A 21,169-nucleotide genomic window follows, 5' to 3' on the forward strand; every position below is an offset into this window, starting at 1 on the left:
ATTGTGCTACAGGTCAGCGTCCAATGATAACGCAACGCCAACGGCCTTCCCAGTTGTGAACGGAGACATCCTGGCGAAGTACAGGGATCCTCATTAGGACTTGTACAAAGCCCTACTTAACCTTTGACCTCACTCAGACCAGAACTAATTATCTGGCACAAGATTAACCCACATTGCAGAGTAAATTATCAAAATACATACGGCTTTACTTTGAACTGAGACACAATCTTTACAGTCATATAAGGCAGATTTTTTTAAAATGACAAAGACTATTGTTGTCTTCTGTCTCTAATGAAGCAGCATCAGGACTTCAAATGTTTTGCTCATGTTAACATCTGCTCATTATTCTGCCGTGTTGCATGCATAAATACAATAATTGCTGATATAAACTGGGGAAAGCGTGTTGATTTCATTTATAAATACAAAGAGGAGAAAATTGGTCATTTATAAAATGCAGGTTGCTCAGTAGTGTGTTATATTTTGTGCTCTATTACTGACTGATATAACAGCTTTAAATGAGGAAAATGCACCCTGGGATACTAATTAGCTGATGTTTTTTTTAGCATCGCTATTCACATTTTACACAGCAAGACAAATTTTGTTTTTGATTCATAATTTATTATCTATATTTCCTCAGAAAAGTTCATACCACTAAGTCGATGGCTGCTTTACATAACACTTACAATTACTTTAGGCTATGTGAACGAGTATTTACTATTAATTCGGCACGCTAGCATAATTAAAGCTTGCAGTTATATTAGGTCATGTAGATGTGAATGCAATCTTGTTTGAGTCTCTTTAGTGGTGCTAGCTTAGCTACTAAGCTATTAGTAGCTAAGTAGCACCACTAAAAGAGACTCAAACAAGATTGATAATTTAATGATAAAAATGACAAGATTTAAATTATGCTGGTGCCGAATTAATATATTTTTTCCTGGGCAAAATTCGGAAGATATATTTTTGATATAATATAATATAATATAATATAATATAACTAGTGCTGTCAATCGATTAAAGTATTTAATCACGATTAATTGCATGACTGTCCATAGAAATGGTGATTAATTGCAAATTAATTGCACATTTATTATCTGTTCAAACTGTACTTTGAAGGGATATTTATCAAGTAATTAATACTATTATCAACATGGGAGTGGATAAATATGCTTTCTTTATGCAAACATATGAATATATTTATTATTGGAAATCAATTACCAACACAAAACAATGACAAATATTATCCAGAAACCCTCACAGGTACTGCATTTAGCATAAAAAATATGTTCAAATCATAATATGGCAAACTGCAGCCCAACAGGCAACAACAGCTGTCAGTGTGTCAGTGTGCTGACTTGACTATGACTTGCCCCAAAAACTGCATGTGATTATCATAAAGTGGGCATGACTGTAAAGGGGAGACTCGTGGGTACCAATATAACCCATTTTCATTCACATATCTTGAGGTTAGAGGTCAAGGGACCCCTTTGAAAATGGACATGGCAGTTTTTCCTCGCCAAAATTTAGCATAAGTTTGGAGCGTTATTAAGCCTCCTTATATGAAATAAAATATAAATAAATAAAAAATGAAAATATATTCTAGAATAACTTGTTTACTTTGACAGCCATATATATAATATATAATATAATATAATATAATATAATATAATATAATATAATATAATATAATATAATATAATATAATGTGTATCATTTTTGATCCACCTAATGAAAAGTGGAGGTTCAAATGACCGGTGCATCTAAGGGTTAATAGAGTGTCTCAACAATTGGTAATTGTGTCATTTACTGTGTTACTTGTGTTTTTTCTTGGTCTGGTTGGTGAGCAGCACTGTGACTGTGAGGAGGGCAGGATTTGTTGCTTCCAGGAAGTTTCCTCGTCCTTGATCTGTTGGTCTACTACAGGAAGGTGATGCTGGGACGTTGTGATGTACTGGATGTTACATTGGTTCAGACGGCTGTGTGAAGCCCAGGAGGGACACGGACAGTTTGAGGCTCGTCTGAATGACACGGAAACTCAAAAAAACCCTGAGTTTTTCTTGGTGCTTTTCAAGGTCAGGTGGCATAAATGATTTAATTCAGAGCGGCTGTCCCTTTGCATCTGTGTGCATTTGGGAACGTTTTCCAAGAGGCCGGGAGGCAGGGCTGCATAACCCTTTAAAGCAGACATTATGCATGGATAATTGGAATATAATGGTTTTAATTTGGCATTTAAAGGATGAAATGGTGAAATTTTCCAACCACTTTTCTCTGCGCCACCCTCTCAGCACTGACTTGCTGCTACATTTTTGCAGGCAAAAAAAACAACAAAGACACAAACCCTCCCTCCTACTTCTCCACCAGCACAGGACCAAATGTCATTCAAAGCAAAGACACTTCTTTTGTCCTTCACAGCGGCACATTTCCTCAGACTGAGAACACCGTCCGGTATTTTTTGATTGATCATGTATTTGTATCTATTCATAGAGGCCAGATTCATCATTCCAATTTGTCAAAGTTGCTGGAGTGCCGAGTTAATTATGTGCCGGAGAGCCCGGGAAAAAAAAGAGGACAACCTCCTGTTTAGACTCATCTGAGGTTTCCCCGCCTCACCTCGGCTCCAAACGAGCAGCCAAAGCTTCAACCGGGGCTACGGGAGCTGCTTGGCACCATGGGTAATTAGTGTGATGAATGCTTTAGCGGAACAAATTGTGGCAGTCGCCTGTCTCGCTCATCGTGTGGCTGTGCTGTCGTAGCTCAGGGGGCTGTGGGCTCATCAGGGTAATGGATGATTCTGCAACAGCACCATCCTTCAACCAACAGCGCCACTACGACTCAGCAGGAAACACTGAGTTTTACAGGGTTTTTTTCCTGCCTGAAACAGTGCTTCTTCTTACTTTCCTGAAGGCATCTACATGCTGGTTACGGATGTCAAGTGTTTGGAAGGTTTACTGACAACCAATAACCGTTTGGAAATATGTAATCAAGAAAGTCCTGAACACAAATGGAAATGCAGAGGGATGACATGACACATTATTATAAACATGTTTTTGTGATTTCTTTTTTTCCACGCAGCCTCTCAGGACTGCATATATGGATATGCAAACATCTTCATACTAATCCTCTGTGGGATTCTTTTCCATGCCCGGGGTGTAGAGCCGTCGCTGCTGAAATGATGGATCACATTATTAGATTAGAGGAGAGCCAGCAGCTGGATTTGCAATTCACAGCCTCTTTTGTATGTGGACCTTTTCTGCATGAAAGGGATAATTGGGACGTTGTCACCGAGTCAGAGATTGTTTTTTTTTAACAATGCAGGGAACCTTGCAATAAATCAGGTCAGCTGTCGGAGCCATGTCACAAGACAAGGCATTAGTCAAATATGCAGAATAATCCTTTTTGCATACAATGTAAAGAGGAATACATCATCATTTATTCACAGCGGGGCAGGTCCAGATATCCTAATTTTTCCAACAAATGAAGGGCATATGCTGATTCTTGTCTTGTGGATGAACCGGAGGGCAGAGGCAGCCATGAAGGTCTGGCTCTTTGAGCTGTCATTTCAGTACCAGCTAATGGCCCGTGCTTACTCTGTGCCTTGACTTTCGAACCCGCTGTGACAGCGATGAATAATACGCGGTGCATAAGGCTGAATTCTCAGCCATGTCATCCGTGTAGCGGAAGCTGAATAGGTTGACTGCCACAGACGGGGAATCCATGGCTATATCAGTAAGGAAAAAAAACACAAGTTCAGTGAATTGTTTCGATAGCAGCCAGAGCCAAGGCTAACAGAGCGTGAAAGACAGGCAAGGTTGCAGAAAGGTTACTCCTGGGTCCAGGAGGTGAGACTTTGGGGATGCGGACACGTCAGTTCGGCAGAGTCCTCGGGTCAATGTGAAGACAAGTGGAAGACACATTTCTCTGTCAGCACGCAGAGAGCCCGCACGGGTTCAGGCTTTCGTCGTGGAGTCCCAAGTCATTGAGTCAATAGCCAAGGAACATGACACAACCTCTCACAGTCACTCGGCATCAAGCGGAACAGGGAATGGCATGCTTTCCATTCCACTGCACCGTGGCCCCGGCAAGACCCCGTCTGCACTCGAGAAAAAACAGGAGAGCTCTCAGCCCCGGCTCTCGCATAAAAGCAACGCCGCGACCTGGCCCTCCGAACACGTACACCCGTTCCCTCAAAGCAGCGGTACGAGGTGATCCACCGGTCAATCCATAACCCCGGTTATTATCTCCACTAGCTGTCGTAGCGCGGCAGGGAGGCCCGGGGATAACCACAGGGCTCGGATGACAGGAAATTAGATCATGGCAAAGCACAAGCACATTTCAATTAAACTGATGTCAGGATTTATCTTCTTCTGTCTGTTTAGACCAGAAAATAAAATGTGACCTTTCACCTAATCTGACCTACCAAGCATTCAATACAGCCCTTTATCAAAAGCATGGCTCTACATGGCATACAGTAAACCACAACATATTGTCAGAAGTATGAAGTATGAAGTATCTTATATCCTCCATATCATCATCTAATGCTGGTGACTCTTAGAGCCAACACATTTCTACTAATGGCCCCATGACACAGTGTGCATATGTACAGTATTATCTGTGAGCACTTCAACCAAACACTGATGTTCCCTTCTCGGGTTGTTTGGTTGAAATCTTTTCTAGAGTTCTGAGAAGGTCGAACTATCTGCTGTTTCACAAAATAAAAGCAAATATTTGAAAAAAGAAAAAAGAAACATTTTGAAATGTATTTTCTTCTCTTTTTTTTTTAACTATCTTGTTAATCATCTCATGACCCAACAGATTTATCACATGATCCCTAGTGGGTATGGAGGACTAAAAAAGCCAAAATCAAAAATAAATAAATAAATAAATGTAAAAAAATGATAAAATAAATACATAAATAGATAAAAGGGGAAAATTAAACAGAAGAGTAAATAAATAAGGGAATTAATACAAAGATACATAAAGAAGCAAATTAAAACAGGTATATTAATTTATGTCACATTTTATCAATTAATTAATTGCTACATTTATTTTAAATATTATTTTGTTACATTTAATGACATTTATTTATTTATTGAGCCATTTATTTTTTGATTTTGGCAGGTTCCGTCCTCCATAAGTGGGGTCCCCATCCCCAATAGAAGATGAAACATACACAGGGAGGCAAATTCATTAGCATCTGGCTAAATACTGCTATGCTGTGGCTCTCATGATTTTAGCCCCGCTAGCGGCGTGGCTCTAGGGATGGCAAAGTTGGTCTGTAGGTTGGTCCACGACTTTGGTCTAGATTGAAATATCTCAAAAACTATTCAATGGATGGCAATGAAATTCACTTTTTCTCTAGCGCTGCCATGAGGTTCACATTGTGGTTTTGAGCCAAATGTCTCAACAACTATTGGATAAAGTGTCAAGAAAATTTGGTAAAAAATATTCATGCCCTACTCAGGATGAATTGTAATAACTTTGGTAAACCCTGAACATCATCTGGCACCATTATCAGGTTTAATTTGTCTGCAAACTAATGACATTCCCATCAGCCTTTGCGGTCCTGTCGAGAAGGTAACCCACAAGTTGCGAAACGAAAAGAGTTATCGTACAGTTTTGCAACTTAGGGGTTACCTTCTAGACATGACCAGCCTCAGCTGTACTTTGAGTTTAGTGCTGATTAGCAAATGTTACCATGGTAAACAAAAATGGTGAACATAAACAGTGTTTACCTGCTTAACATAAGCATGTTTATCGTCACTGTGAGCATATATGCAGCTTGTGTTAGCATTTAGCTGAAAGCAAGTACAGCCTCAAGGAGCCACTAGCATCACTGCGGGCTTTTAGTCTTGTTCTTCACAACTAACCGTATTGACGTGTAAACATCTGGTAAAAAAATATTTAACAGTGCAGATGTTAGGTGGATGAACAGTTGATGCGATTCTAGCATATTGAATATGAAAATTGATATTTCAGTGGTGTGGAAAAAAAACACCTCACAGTGACAATTAGATCTGATTAACTATGAAATCATCATAGATTTGTTGATAGTTGTCAGGCAGAAAATGTCATATTAAAAACAAAAATAGTATATTTAATGTATTTACAATAAACATACAATCATGTAATCTTTTCCAAGAAATATACAGAACATAAAAGCTTTTAAATATAAATTCATATAATCTAAAGAAAAAAAAGAAAGAAAGAAAAGAAATCCAAAGAAGCAATAGAGCATATCTAAAAATCTTTAGTGATGCTTTGAAAATATAGGTGATATTTTCTTATTTCAATGCCCTTTTCTTCTCAGAGGTCCCCTGCAAAGAGCCATGAAATTCACACATTGAATACCACCCAACAACATAAGCAAACACATCAGTCTATAAACCCGGCACTAACATGGTTAGCACGTGGTTTCACTTTAATCCAAGGCAACATGCTGCCTAAAGGCTCAAACCAAAGGATTATCTATCTGCATACGAAGAGTTTGCTCCCAAAATAACATCCATCGTTTACAAAAAGTGACTATCCGTTATAAATAATTAATAGCAACAAAAACAAATCATGGGCCTATTTACAGGATAACTGTCAAAATGTCTCTCTAATGATAAACCTCAGGACTTTTTTTTTTGCCCAGAAATGTCATATTTTGGCAGTAAACTCTTCATATGTGCATACTTCTGTCACTAAAGATCCGCTATAAAAGTCAATCTGCTGTTACCACAAGGCAAAGGTCATCAAAAGAGAATAATGAGAAAAATAGGATGTAAAAAAACATTTATGCTCCAAAGTTATTTTCTCATCACAAGGCAAAACAGTCCTGTCGCCGCAGGTGAATACAAGGTCAAGCAAGCGCTGTCGCACTTGCCCAGCGTGTTAGACAGACCTAGAATATGTTGGCTTCTTCTTCTTTGCGAGTGTTGAATGTTACAGTGCACGGGTTGATATGGCACAACATCAGGAAGTCTCAAGAGTAGAGATTTAATATCCAGGCACAGGTGCAGGACTGCTATCAGTGAAGTTCGGCTGACTTTCTACAGTCAACCATATCTACTGTACAATGTCAGGCTACAGCTTAACATTGGTGCCACTTATTTCAAGCAAAGTATTGTTTTTATTTGGACCAAAGCAACAAACAGTTATCAGCTTTGCCACTGATGGAAAGAGAGATTAATCTAAATTAGACAATACCTTCACTAGTAGAAAAGTCCTACATATTAACAGTTATTACATCCTAAATAATACTGTTTTTCTAGATTCCATATACAATATTTTATAGGCAATATGTTTTTTGGGACACTTTTTGTATGATATGGTGAAAAGTAAGTGGAGGGATATCACAGAAAGGCTACATACAGCTGGAGGATCTGCTCTGAGCTCCAGCAAGTTCTCTGCAGGACATTACAGAACACTTCTATGGTGTCACTTTGGCACTTGTATGGCACTATTATGTACAGAGGAGTCGGCACTATGACACACTGGACGTTACAGATATCAAAGACAGCGCCACCTGTTGGGGGGGTTACTGAGGAGGAGACGGTGGCCAGCTAGTCGACCCCCTCCTCCCCATTAGAAGCTCTTAGCATCATGTCCGGCTGTCCTGAATGTCCTGCTATAGGAGCCAATCTTCCCATCATGGACAGTCCAATTTTGAGAAACTGTTTACACTACCTAATCAGTGCCCCAAAATCCTTCCATTTTTAAGAATTTAAGTCTCACTGCTGTGCTGTATTTATACTCTCTTAGTTCACATCAAACCAAGCAGACATGAGTCTGGTCTGGCATGGCTCTGTGTTGAATGTAGGTCCATTGTTGATCTCCAACATTCTCTAACATCTGTCCGTTTTCCCCCTTTTGATATAATATTCTCTCTACTATTTATGATGCTGAAGCATCATTAATGTATAGTTTAAGTCTTATACTATTAGCTCATTGAAGTGCTAAACTAAATACATCATATGAGTAGTGTGGATCCAAGATGAATTCCACCATTTGCAAAAAGAAAAATGTACTCATAAAACATGAGCAGCAGCATAAAATGAGACTGAATCATGGAACTTTAGACTTAAAACTTTAAGAACAGTTAGACATTTTTAGGGAGTACGCTTTTTTTGCTTTCTTGCCGAGAGTTAGATGAGAAGATTGATGCCACTCTCATGTCTGTACGGTAGATATGAAGCTACAACCAGGAGCTGGTTAGCTTAGCTTAGCACAAAGATGGAAAGCAGAGGGAATAGCTAGCCTGGTTCCAATAACAAAATCCACCTACGAGCATCTCTAAAATTAATCTATTAACACCATATATCTCATTTGTTTTACTTTTTTTTACTTTATAACTGACAAATTTCCTTTTTACGGGGAGATATGTACACGACTATTTTCTGGCGGCAAAAAGTATAGAAGCAAAGAGACGAAACTCCGGTGTTTTTCTGACAACAGCCGCTGCCGCCATTTTGGACTGAAAACGCTTATTATATTTATGATATTTTATTGTTCAACACAGACCATTTCGGTAGGATATGACAATAGAATAGAAATAAATTTGTGGACGTTTTACTGGAGTCCGGTAGTCGCTTTTAGTCCAAAATGGCGGAAGCGTAGCTCTGCTGCTGGGCACTGATGTTGCAATGGAATGAACAATTGACTTTCACGTCTTGGCAATATATGTTCTTTGGTGGCGGGGTGCAGTGCCAGGCAACCCCCCAAGGCAACAACTTGTCATTTTTACACTTCTGTTTTTGTATGGATTAAACAAACCAGATATAACATGTAAATAAATTAGCTTTAGAGGTGTTGGCAGGTGGATTTTATTTAAGCCAGGCTAGCAGTTTGCCCCTATTTCCAGTCTTTATGCTAAGCTAAGCTAACAGGCTGCTGGCTTTAGCTTCATATTTACCGTAAAGACTTGACGGTGGTATCGATCTTCTTGTCTAACTCTCGCCTACAAAGCTTAATTACCAAAATGTTGAACTACTCCTTTAACCCCCACCTCCAAACATCAAAAGGGGTGAAATCTATTGCGATGGTGAGTGGCTGGACAAAGGTCCATATTTTTGATGCAAAACATATTAAATACTTACAAAGTAAGCCAGGAAAAACAATATATTCTCTATATAAACTGGATATGTCAGAAATCAGAATCCAACAGAATTCCTAAAAACAAAATTATCATTTGAAAAAAAAAAAAAATCAGTTTAGACAATCACTGCAGTGTGAGTGATTATGAGTCAGCTCTTTGCTAAAAATTGTCAACATCACAATGCAGTATGCATTATAAAGCTTTTTCCATGGTCTAAAATAGAATTTGGAGGCCATTGGAGTTAAATGTGTATTTAACCGTTTACCATGGCCACCAAACCACAGAGTCTGTGCAGCTTAGTGACATACTGAATATTTATTTTTTATCATTGCATGCATTATCAGCATGCTTTTAAATGAACTAATTCTGGCTGGACACTGTGCGTCATGCTATGCTGTGTCTGCTGACAGCTAGCCCATCACAACCATCATTGCCTTGACTTGGCGTTCTACTTAAATGCCTCCACACTCTCAGTCTGTACGCTCACGTGAGCTTCGCTGCTGTTACTGATTCTACTGGCGAAGGCCTCCTCCCCCACAGCCTCCACCTGCTTTGGCCCGACTACATACATGTCTCTGTACCCTGGAGAGTCTTATTTGCAATGTTCCCTGCTTGTTATTTATCATGTTGCTGTGTATTCCATGCATTACTGCTGCAGGGGGCGTCCCCAGGAGTAGAATTACACCGCCAAGCCAATCTGCACTTCTGTCTCGATTTGCCATCAACATGAGTGTTCCTGGCCGAATTATAACGGCGGTACGGTCAAATCAGTGGTTAGAGAGATAGTCAAGTAGCTGAAATGTCACAGGTTCAGCTACTGAATCAGCTCATATGTGTCCTGTCCAACTATTCATAGGTGGGCCACCAAACTCTCTCTCTTTATCCTCTCTCATGGTCCGCTGCTTTTTTAGATCATCAGCTTAACACCTAGAAGGACGTTTGGAAGTTGCACTTAATTTCTATAAATGCCAAAGAGAAAAGACTGTATATCAACAAAATGGTGTGAAGTAAAAAAAAAACAGTTCTGTGAGTCTGAAACAGAAAATTTGTCTCAGAATCTCGTCCAGCATTCATAGCAAAACTCCACACTATGACACAGTAAAGGGATAATAAATACATACTGACTCAACACTCCTCTACCTTCAACAGATGTCCTAAAATGCCCTCTAGAACAAGAACGGGCTATTTAAATTGAAAGCTATTGAGAAAGACTCTGCTCCTTGTTTTTTTAAATGTGCAACATCAACTCAAACTGAAGAGTTTGGTTCCAAAATGGGATATCCACCCTTTGATGCAACTAGAGACCTCTACTCATGCAAAATGACTGGTGGCACAAAACGAAAAATAAAATCTGTTTCTGTGACGAATATTGTTGTAAACTTCACTTCTGGGCAATTTTATAAGATATTGAACATTGAAGATAAACAAAAATAAATAATCAAGATTATTAAATACATTTTCAAGACTACATCTTCCATTCATTTTCCACTGCTTAAGATTAAAGGTACAGTGTGTAGGATTTGGTGGCATCTAGTGGTTGTGGTTGCAGATTGCAACCAACTAAGTACCCCTCCCCTCACTCCTCCCTTTCCAAGACTGCGGTAACGTGAGCCGCCAAGTGCAAAACTGTGGTTTCACAAGTGTATGGTGGCCTTCGGGTAACGTAATCGCGAAAGACGCTCTCTAGAACCAGTGTTTGGTTTGTCCGTTCTGGGTTACTGTTGAAACATGGCGGAGCAACATGGTGGACTTCGTGAAGAGGACCTGCTCCCTATGTAGTAGGGGTAGGAGAAAAAATTTATTCACCTATGTATTGTGATTTTTTTACGATCAACGCTACAACTGTAGAGCACCCATATACTAACATTTATGTTAAATACAATGGAGCTGACCATGGACGTATAAACGGGACCTGACGGGAGAGCTAGCTCGGCGACGTTAGCAGAAGTATATACGTGTGACTAGGTCTGTTTTTCAAAATAAGGTGTTAACAAAAGGAGCTGTATATACAAAATACATATATGGAAATAAGATTGATTGGATCATATTCACCAGGAGTATAAAACATTACATGTCCCTTATAAATTAAAAAGAAAATACCACTAATTTGTGAGGGAAATGTCGTTGCTGGAAATTTTTTTAGAAATAATGCCTGACAATGACTGATTTATTTAACTTCAGAACATCTCTGACTACATAGATGCTGAAAATTTTAATTTTTAATTTAGATATTTTCCAAAGTAAAAGTCACTAGAAGTGTGTGATTCAACTTTTTCCCATGGTCTAGTTTTAAAAAAGTTAATAAATCGCAATATCGAATCGCAATACTTGTAGAATCGCAATGCATATCAAATCGGCACCCAAGTATCGTGATAGTATCGAATCGGGAGATAGGTGAATCGTCCCAGCCCTGCTATGTAGATATAAACGGCTCATTCTAAGCTAACGAAAACACAATAATTCTTAGTTTCAGGTGATTATACACTAACGAAAACATAGTTAAGAATATTAAATTACATTTCTGCTAATAGATCCCCTGAAATGTTACACACTGGCCCTTTAAAGAAAAAAACAGTTATTGTGTAATGAGTTTGAAATTAATTGCTTTTAACTGGGGTAGAGAGGTCCATATTTTGTCTATACATATTTTATATTTTAGGCTTTAACGATGTAGCCAGGAAACAGGGTCGTCTAGAGGTGAGACATCTCTGGTGTTGATGTAATATGTTGCCCCTTACTTTATCAATTACTGGGATCATGCCTGTTCCTGTACTCCTATTTCTAGTTGTTGCTGATTTGTTGGTTTTCCTTTGCTTCTTGTGTGGTGTGCCTACATGGGCCTCTGTAGTCAATACAGATCTGTTTTTCCCAATTCATTATGTTAAACTTAAAAAATTGAGTGAAGGAACACAGTCTGTTAATAAGTCTATAGTAGGGTTGCCTAGTAGTTAACTGCATGTTCTGCATGTCTGGAAAAGTACTCCAACCATGAGCTAAAATATGCATCAGCTAATATGCTGACTGTCATCCTTTCTATCTGGCATCTGGACCTGAGAAGTGCTTCCTTCTAAAAGGAAAATAAACTGTCTAATAAAGCTAATGAATAACCAACATTTCAGATTTCTGCTTCTCAAAGAGCTCTGGTCTCCTAATAAAACCTAATAAGACTTCAATTTGAACCGAACTGTTAATGAAGTTGAACTAAAGAAGATCGTTTCAGGGACGTCCTGGTGGATTAGTGGTACGATGCATTAACTGCAAAGTCATTCCTCGTTTCTTTCCCCGTTTTTCTGTCAATCTCTATTTCTGCTGTCAAATTAAGGAAATGTCAAAAACAAATAAAGTTAGCTTATGATTTTGTTTGACAAAAAGTGGACCAGATCGCCTGTATTTTAGTAAAAAGTGCAATGTGGATATAGAGCATTTTGGGAAACATCTCTTCAATAGTTTTCCTTATGTCTGATGTTTTGGGTGAGAAGGAGATAAGACCCTTACTGAGAGCGTTCTTCTACACTGATACAACACCAAAGAAACATCAGATCAGTTGCACATCAACAGCCTCAGCTCCGGTCTGCAGTCCCGGTGCAGACCACCACTATAAAACTGACTCCATGTTGTCGCACATCTCTTGGTCCTCCAGGTTGTATATGAACTTTGTCCTGTTGGCTGGGTTCTGGGTGATCTCCTTGCCCAAATTGTCCAGAGTCACGTTGGAGGCAAAGAGTTCGGTGGGTGTGAGGTAACCCTCGCTGTTCTTGATGTATTTCCTGTAGTTCTTCCTCAAACACTGCCACGTGGTGGTGTACAGGATGAAGGCTGACGACTTGAGGACGATGGCGATGCTGACGTACAGGTGCCTGTAGGCCACGTTGTCGTACAGCATGCAGGCTCCCTTCTCGCCGCAGACGGAGCTCCAGAACAGACAGGTGGAGTCGATGCCCATGCCGAAGATCAGAGGGGGAGGGATGAAGCCTGGAGCAGGAGGGGATCGTTGGCAAACAGCAGGTCAGAGGTTCAAAAAGCACACTGCTTTGAGTTTCCCATATATCCGCCATAGACTGTATGTGGACGTAATCATCGTGACCTCATCCATTGGTTTGTGGACTGCCGTTTTGAAGCCTTGAGTTTGGTATTTTGGCTGTCGCGATCTTGGTCTTTTGCGACCAGAAGTGACACGAGAGGGTCGAGCCCTCACATTTTTAGGCGACCAAATGTGATTTGGAAATGATATTCGCACTGACAGAAAGATGAGGTTAATTTAAACCAAGGTGAAATTCTGACATTTACATCACAGAGCAAAACTACAGGACAACCGTGGGTATGAAAAAACAAAGCAGTGTGAAATTCATTACAGATCGTGCATCTATACCAGTGGGCAACCTCCGGGTCTAAGAAGTGAAGCCAATGCTGAAGTGCCTTAAACCTGCATTCTTTCTAATAGCCAGCAGAGAGCGACTCTTCTGGTTGCAAAAAGAAGTCTGATTGTATAGAAGTCTATGAGAAAATGAGCCTACTTCTCACTTGATTTATTACCTCAGTAAACATTGTAAACATGAGTTTATGGTCTCAATCGCTAGTTTCAAGTCTTCTTCAATACAGCATGATGTTTATTTAGTAAATTATGGTTCCATTTAGAGTCAAATAGACCATAAAGAAGGGGATGCTTTAGGGCGCGGCTATCTTGTGATTGACAGGTCATTACCACGGCGTTGTCCAGTCTGGGAGTTGTCTGTGTTTTTGTTGTTGAACTTTAACTCTTTCACAGTGTGCTTTTAGTTCATTAAAGTTAATTATAACCTTTTTGGTCGCCTAAAAATGTCTAATTCAGCATTCGGTTGTACTTAGCTCCACCCTCTCGAGTCACTTCTGGTGTCCAAAAACCAAGATGACGACGGCCAAAATGACAAACTCAAGGCTTCAAAACGTCAGTCCACAAAACCCCAGTGACTACGTTCGCTTCTTATACACAGTCTATGACTAATACGAATGATGAATTGTTTTTCTGTGGATATAAATGCATTACAGTAAAGTATATAAAGTGAATATATGAAATGTCTTACCGATCAGTCTCAGGAGCAGGAACAGAACTCCGAGGGCATATGATTTCAGCTCTGGACTCACAGTTCTGAAAACAAAGACAGAATTGGCATAAGCGATTCGTACTGGTGACCTGAAAACTCGATTTGCGACTAGTAGCCAATTCACTCTGGTTTATTAAAACTTGGGTCTGATTACTGTAACTTGGGCCATCATTCCTTTCAGTTATGATAACATTGTTCACACCAAAGCAGCTACTGCTGTGATCTGGGAACACGGCAACAATTCAACAACGAAGTTTGAAATCACGCAGATTTTAAACAAGCCAACAGATTAGACAGCTAGCACTTTATTTTGAGGTAAAACAGAAAGTGAGCACACCCAAAAAGTTGTTCATTTGTCCTCATTGGACAGGAAAACTGTGCACACAACTGCGGCAAATTGGTGTGGTAACTGGTCTGTAAAATGTGATGGATGTACACAACAGACAGTTTGCCATCTTTACTACTTGAAACCTGACGAATAATGGACTAGTTTAACAATTTGGGAAATATACTTATTTGCTTTCTCATTTTTTTTTTCTCCCAAAATGTCAAACCACTGTTTGTGTTCTTGCCCCTGCTGCCTTCTTCTTTAGAAATGTTGCCATGGTGACAGATCACAGCAGTTAACTTGATTATATTCTATCTGTAATAATAATGTAATTATATTATAATTCTATTGATATATGGACACAAGTATGAAAATAGGCCCCAAGTTGTAATAAACCCAAAATATTCTTTAATATATAGACAGATATGCATAATTTACTATATTTATGTAGTGATGATATGCATACTCATCTGCTCATCTACATAATACATACAGAGAGGTGAAGTCCCTCCCCGACTGGTTGGACCTTATTAAATATGAACAGTAGTCAACAGTGAGACATAAATCATGTTTTGATCCTGTCTGAATTGCGCCATGAATGTTTAATGAACACATGATGTTTGTCAATTTAAAACATAATTTTGCAAGTGGCGGCCTGTCGTAGGTTTGTCGTAGTATCATTTAGTTTTGTGTGAAACCGCTCAGTGAACTTCATCTCTGGACCCGCAGAATATACGTCACCAACACTAGCTAGCTAGCTAACTTTGCTATGTTCCACGCACAAATGAAACATTAGCTTACTTGATGTGTTTTATCCAGCGACTACTGGTCTTTTAATCAGCCGGGAAGTGAAAGAACGATCAGACCCGCTGCTGGTGTGAGTTCATCCCCGTACGTAACACACAGGCATCGTAGCTTCAGCGAAAGAGATGTCACTTACATGACTTTTGGGTGTGTAGTCTTTCTAATTATGTATTTTCACAGTCTTACCAAAAACTGTGACTTTCCTGACATTCAAAATTATCTTTTAAATTGACAAACATCATATGTGTGATTCATGGAGCAATTCAAATGGGATCAAAAAAATATTTGTCTATCGTCGTTGACTACCGTTCATATTTCCTGCATTCAAAATTTGACTTAAGTAAAAGCACAAAAGTATACAATAAAGTACCTAACTTTGAACTAATTTGATTTGCTTTATACACTGCTGGGTATCTTAACCAGTAATAATACATCCTAATTTATTAGTTGAGTTGTTTTTTGCATTAAGAATCTGAATCTGCAATGTAACTAGTAACTAAAGTAATCAAATAAATGTAGTGGAGTTAAAATATAAAGTAGCATAAAATGGAAATACTCAAGTAAAGTACAAGTACCTCAAAATTGTACTTAAGTAAATGCACTTCCACCACTGTCTGCACCAAAGATGACTGAAGTGATGCCTTTGAGCAGCCATAAATGTCAACAGCTCCCTCTTGTGGGCGGTCTATGTATAGCCACAGGTCTTCTTACCTGATGAGGATGATGACAGAGGGCGTTTGGGCCATAGCTCCGATCATGCTGCACACACAGATAACACACAGGAAGGTGAGGAAGGCCTGCTGACAGCCTGGACTGGGACACTTCCCTGGTAACGCCACCGCTTCTTCACTGTTGCTGGATATACACGTGCAGCTGGTCAGGTTCTGGCACAAAGACAAGAAATGAGATCAAAATGTTTAACCCACTGTCAATATGTGGAGACCTAAAGCAGGGCTGCTGCACTGCATGTATGCTTCTGGTCTCTAGCATTTAGTTTGAGCTCTCCAGTGTCCGAGGTCATCATGATAACAGCTCATTTCAGTCAGTGTTGACTTCTTCACTCACTGGTTTGAGGCAGCCAGCGAAGCAGGCTGAGAGGTAGGTGACTCCATTGGAACCACAGACGGGGCTCACTGATGCTGTGTAGCAGTTACAGTTATTGATGCACGGTGACTCAGGTCGCTGCCAGGACCGCAACGTCCTGTGGAGGTCAAAGGTCATGTTAGGGAGCATATATATATGACGACACACGTTGAGTGACAACCCCCTCATTTGCATAATGAGCCAGAAAGAAATGTATAAGAAAAGAATATAGAAATAAATCAATTTGGGGAAATAAATAAGGGGTGAAATGGAAAAGTAGAAATAAATAAATAAATACTGTATATATATATACCACAGACAGCATGTGGTACCACATACTGTATATATATATATATATATAAATAAATACATACATTTAAAAATAAATTAAAAATAAATGCAAAAATAAATAAATATATTTAAAAATGAATAAAATTAAATACATAAATAAATAAAAGGGAAAATTAAACAAATTAGGGAATTAATACAAAGATAAATAAATATAGAAGCAAATTAAAACAGAAATATCAATTTATATGTCACATTTGAACAATTAATTAATGGCTACATTCATTTATTTTAATATTATACATTAAATTAAATTAAATACATTTAATGACATATTTATTTGTTTATCAAGTCATTTATTTATTTATTTGTTTTGGATTTTTGTTTTCTGCCCTGTGTGATTCAGTGTGGAATTATCTTTTAAAGCACAGCAAACAGTGAGAATGCATCGGCCTGCTATCTGTAATTTAAGACATCAAGTTAAATATATAAAATATTGCTGCTACTTTACTGTTGATGCACAATTATGGAGAGAAGCTCCATAAATCAGCAACAAAACCAAAACCAGCTTGTTCATCTTGTCTCTCATAGTGACAAGAATGGTAGTTTTTGGCTAACTTGAAGTCTCTTACGCAAGACTTGAATTCTGTATTAATACACAATGCATTAATGTCAACAGAAAATTATAGGAGTGGTAATAGCTATTTAGCTATATCTAAACAAAAAAGTTGCAATACTTAGCATTATTTTTTGTATTTTAGCATATTTTAGCATCTAGCATGTTTGAAGTGAAAGTCATGTGAATATGTTTCTTGAGAAAATGCATCAGTAGGTTTCCCTGCTTACTCGTTTCCGTAGGCTACTGTAACCCCGGCGACAGGTCCGGTGTCACAGCCCAAGAACAGAAAAGAGACATAGCAGGCGGTGGACACCAGGTTGACCATCATGGCCATGCGGACGGCGCCGAGAGCTGACAGGTTCAGCTTCTTCACCAGCAGCCCCCCGAGGAAGATACCCAGACAGGCACAGGGGATGGCTGTCATACCTGGGGAGGAACATTTCCCAAAAATGTTTACTAGCATTGTCCTTAGTAAAGGTATCTGCACTACACAAATGTTCTCATTATATTTATATCTTTTTTTGTTTGATTGTAAAACAGAACAATAACTGTTTGCCCTCCACTCAGAGAGGATTATGATCCACCTACCTAGCAGCTGATTGGCTGAGGAGGTGGTAAGGTTGAACTGCTGCTCCAGGTATTTTCCCAGGAAGGCAGCAAAGCCGGCAACCACAGCGATCTCCATGCAGGCCGCCAGCGTGATGCAGCTGAATACCGGATTGGAGAGAAGGTGCCTGGTTACCCGCGGGATTACTGGGTCGAAGAAAATGGAGAAAAGGGATAAAAAGGACAGAGAAAAATGATCATTTCTGAGATTAACAAAATCTGATGTTATATTTTGAAATTCCCCACTTGTCTTCAACCCTTTTCCCTCAGCATCCCCGCCCCTCTGTGCTTCCCCTTACCTCTCAGATGCTCACAAACCGAGAGTCCGCTGTTCATATCAAAGCCGTGAATGGCTCCGTTGGGTTTAGAGCCCTGGTACTCCAGGGTCAGTGAAGAAGGCAGCATGGCCTGCTCACTCTCCCCTCCACCGTCCATGTCCGGGTTGTCCAGCGACTGGGGGAAGCCGAACATGAAGAGGGCCGACAGGAAGAGTAAGGCACCGCAGAGGAGGAAGCCACCCCACCACGCCCCGATCCAGCGAGGGTCATCTGGTGTGATGTCCAGCTTACCTGAATAAGAGGTAGGGGAGTTTACCACAAAGGATGGATGTTGAATGATGTCAGAAGATGATATTTCACAGTAATCAATGTAACTGGATTACGGAAGAAATAAAATGTGTCTTCTTAATTCTTTCTTAATGTTTCTATAGAGTGCTAGAGGAATGAGTCCTTAAACACGAGTTAGCATTTTAGCACTTCCGGCTCCCTCGTCTGGAAGCCAATGGGTTTTTTTAATTGGTTTTTAGTTCAATGCCTGAAATAAGGTCTGTGGTTAACACAAGCTGAAGAGATTTTAAGGTTTTGTTGTACAACATGAAATACATCAGTAAATATCACACTTTTTGAAGCATTTTGAAGCCTTCATATATCTTTAAAAAGGCGGTTGCTAACAAGTGGCTAAATGAGACTACTAAACGTCATCACGCCGACTCGTCCTCCTTTACAGACTCGTTGTGTATACTAGCGCTCATGCGACCGTGGTGTAGTTAATTTATAGCCTAACATTATTTTTTTTACTTCTACTTCATTCACACTTTAATAATCATAAAAGTGGTGTTCATTTGTGGAGATTATCTTGCTGAACAAAACGTGTAAGTATCATAAACGTTTGTTTGCCACAGAGCTTATTTTCTGCAATAATCCAAAACCCAATGGAACAATCCCATTGTCTTTTTGTCAAGGGAACCAGGGCGATGCTAACTTCCTGGTTGGCCTAAAAAGATACGTCATCCATGGAGCACTCTATTGGGGTATAATATTAGGTTATTCTTAATTTTCCCAGTAGGGTCAATACAAATATAACTATTGCAATAAATAAAATGAACAAAATGTAAAGATACATCTAAAGAAATGCAAAAAAAAAGCAACTTTCAACTTACTGGTGTCGATGAAGACAGCATCAACGTAGACTTTGGTACAGACAGAACCTAAGATGAAGCCACAGGCCGGGCCGAACACTAATGTTGAAAATAAAATACCTGCAAGACAGAAATAAGAGCATAAAATAGTCAGTCGGGATGGAAAATGGGATGGAACAGTATATTGAAGTATTTTAATTTAGGTTATCTTTTAGGACTGCAACTAATGATTATTTTCATTGTCGATTAATCTGACGATTATTTTTTCAATTAATCGATTAGTTGTTTGGTCCATAAAATGTCCGCAAATGGTGAAAAATGTTGATCAGACGTCCTGAAGACGACGTCTTCAAAAATCTTGTTTTGTCCACAACGTAAAGATATTTAGTTTACTGTCAGTGAAGAGTAAAGAAATCAGAAAATATTCACATTTAAGAAACTGGAGAAAGATAACTCAAACCAATTAATCGATTATCAAAATAGTTGCGATTAATTTAATAGTTACCAAGTGATCGATTAATTTATTAATCGTTGCAGCACTAGTTTATTTTTTATCTTAGCTTAGTTGTGCAGTGATAACACTACTTATATTGTCCATCATCCAGAAGCCAAGAAATCAGCTTAAGAATGAATTCAGTGAGTGCATTTCACCTCATCTTTCAGCAGAGGGCAGCATTGTATCAAGACTGTAAAGTGTCTATTACTAAGGCCCTTTTATTAAATACCAGTGTGTGATAACATGGAGCTTCTTACAGACACTAGTGTTGTTAAATCCACTGACTGAGGATGAAATGTATTCTATTCAAGGAGAGATTAAGTGTTGAATTCATGCCATGGGACTTTAAATTTCATCAGATGTCTCCCACTGACAGATTTATTCACTGTCACTGTAATATGCGGCTCATAGGTTGCACAGCGTAATTGATCTAAGACTAGATTATCCCGCAGGATCATAAATAATCAAGCAGGAAATGGGTTCTTAGTGTAAGAGCAGCAGGGGACCACTGATGCAGTAGCTCGGGTTGATTTCCTCTTGAAAGCAACGCTGCCCTGCTTTGGCCCAGAGGCCGAGAGGTTTCCAGTAAGCAACGGCAGACTGTGTGTGTGTGTGTGTGTGTGGTACTGAAACTCAGTTATCCATGCTGGTGGTAAGTGGAACAATAGGAGTGAGCTCCAGTAGCCTGACTGCTAATAGAAGAGCCCAGAGCAGAAGTGGCTGCTCCCTACTGAGAGAACGAGAGGGCCAGTCAATGTTTCCTGTGAGGGATGTAATGATTAGTGCCGTGGTTATCACCAGCGATAAATCTGAGAGCGGAAGGGCCGCTTCAATTTTCATGGCTCTATCAATGCATTTCTAAAGATAAAATCTCCATAATATAAATCAGAGACAATTTTTTGGGGGGATTTTTGGTCGCCACCTGTGTCAGCACATATTTTATCCTTAATTATTTTTTTAAGTATTTTGGGGCATTTTTTTTATTCCCTTATAAGAGATACACAGTAGAAAGGTGACAGGAAATGAGGGGAGAGAGAGATGAAGACTGCCAGACTCGAGCTGGGGACACTGCGATTCATGACTAGTGCCTTGGGGCCAGCAGGGAGCCACATCCATAATTCTTTTGACAGATTTGGGGTCTTACAGAGGCACAGACACAGAAATATCTACAATAACTAACTCTAATTATTATAGTCAGGAGCCTCAATCAAAACCACAAAACATATATGTTTGTATTCCTATTAGGGCTGTCAGTCGATTAAAATATTTAATCGCGATTAATCGCATGATTGTCCATTAGTAATCCTAATTAATCACAAATTAATCGCACATATTTTATCTGTTCAAAATGTATCTTACTGGTTGATTTGTCAA

The 21,169-nt window shown here is 39.2% G+C and overlaps 1 protein-coding gene across 2 annotated transcripts in view; it reads right to left on the reverse strand.

Moving 5' to 3' along the window:
• Positions 1–7,691: 7,691 nt before the first annotated feature.
• Positions 7,692–21,169, reverse strand: part of LOC141783625 (solute carrier organic anion transporter family member 3A1-like) — a 34,130-nt gene continuing 20,652 nt past the window's right edge. For both annotated transcript variants that reach the window (XM_074661037.1, XM_074661027.1), the window contains exons 4-11: positions 19,321–19,419; positions 18,182–18,451; positions 17,865–18,029; positions 17,504–17,702; positions 16,352–16,487; positions 15,998–16,170; positions 14,134–14,198; positions 7,692–13,045 (exon numbers count right to left, since the gene is read on the reverse strand). In XM_074661037.1, coding sequence (XP_074517138.1) covers positions 12,669–13,045; positions 14,134–14,198; positions 15,998–16,170; positions 16,352–16,487; positions 17,504–17,702; positions 17,865–18,029; positions 18,182–18,451; positions 19,321–19,419 — 1,484 coding nt within the window. In that variant the 3' untranslated portion in view covers positions 7,692–12,668. The remainder of the gene's footprint in view (positions 13,046–14,133; positions 14,199–15,997; positions 16,171–16,351; positions 16,488–17,503; positions 17,703–17,864; positions 18,030–18,181; positions 18,452–19,320; positions 19,420–21,169) is intronic.

The sequence above is a fragment of the Sebastes fasciatus genome, chromosome 2 (assembly GCF_043250625.1).
Source record: "Sebastes fasciatus isolate fSebFas1 chromosome 2, fSebFas1.pri, whole genome shotgun sequence".
Taxonomy (NCBI): Eukaryota; Metazoa; Chordata; class Actinopteri; order Perciformes; family Sebastidae; genus Sebastes; species Sebastes fasciatus.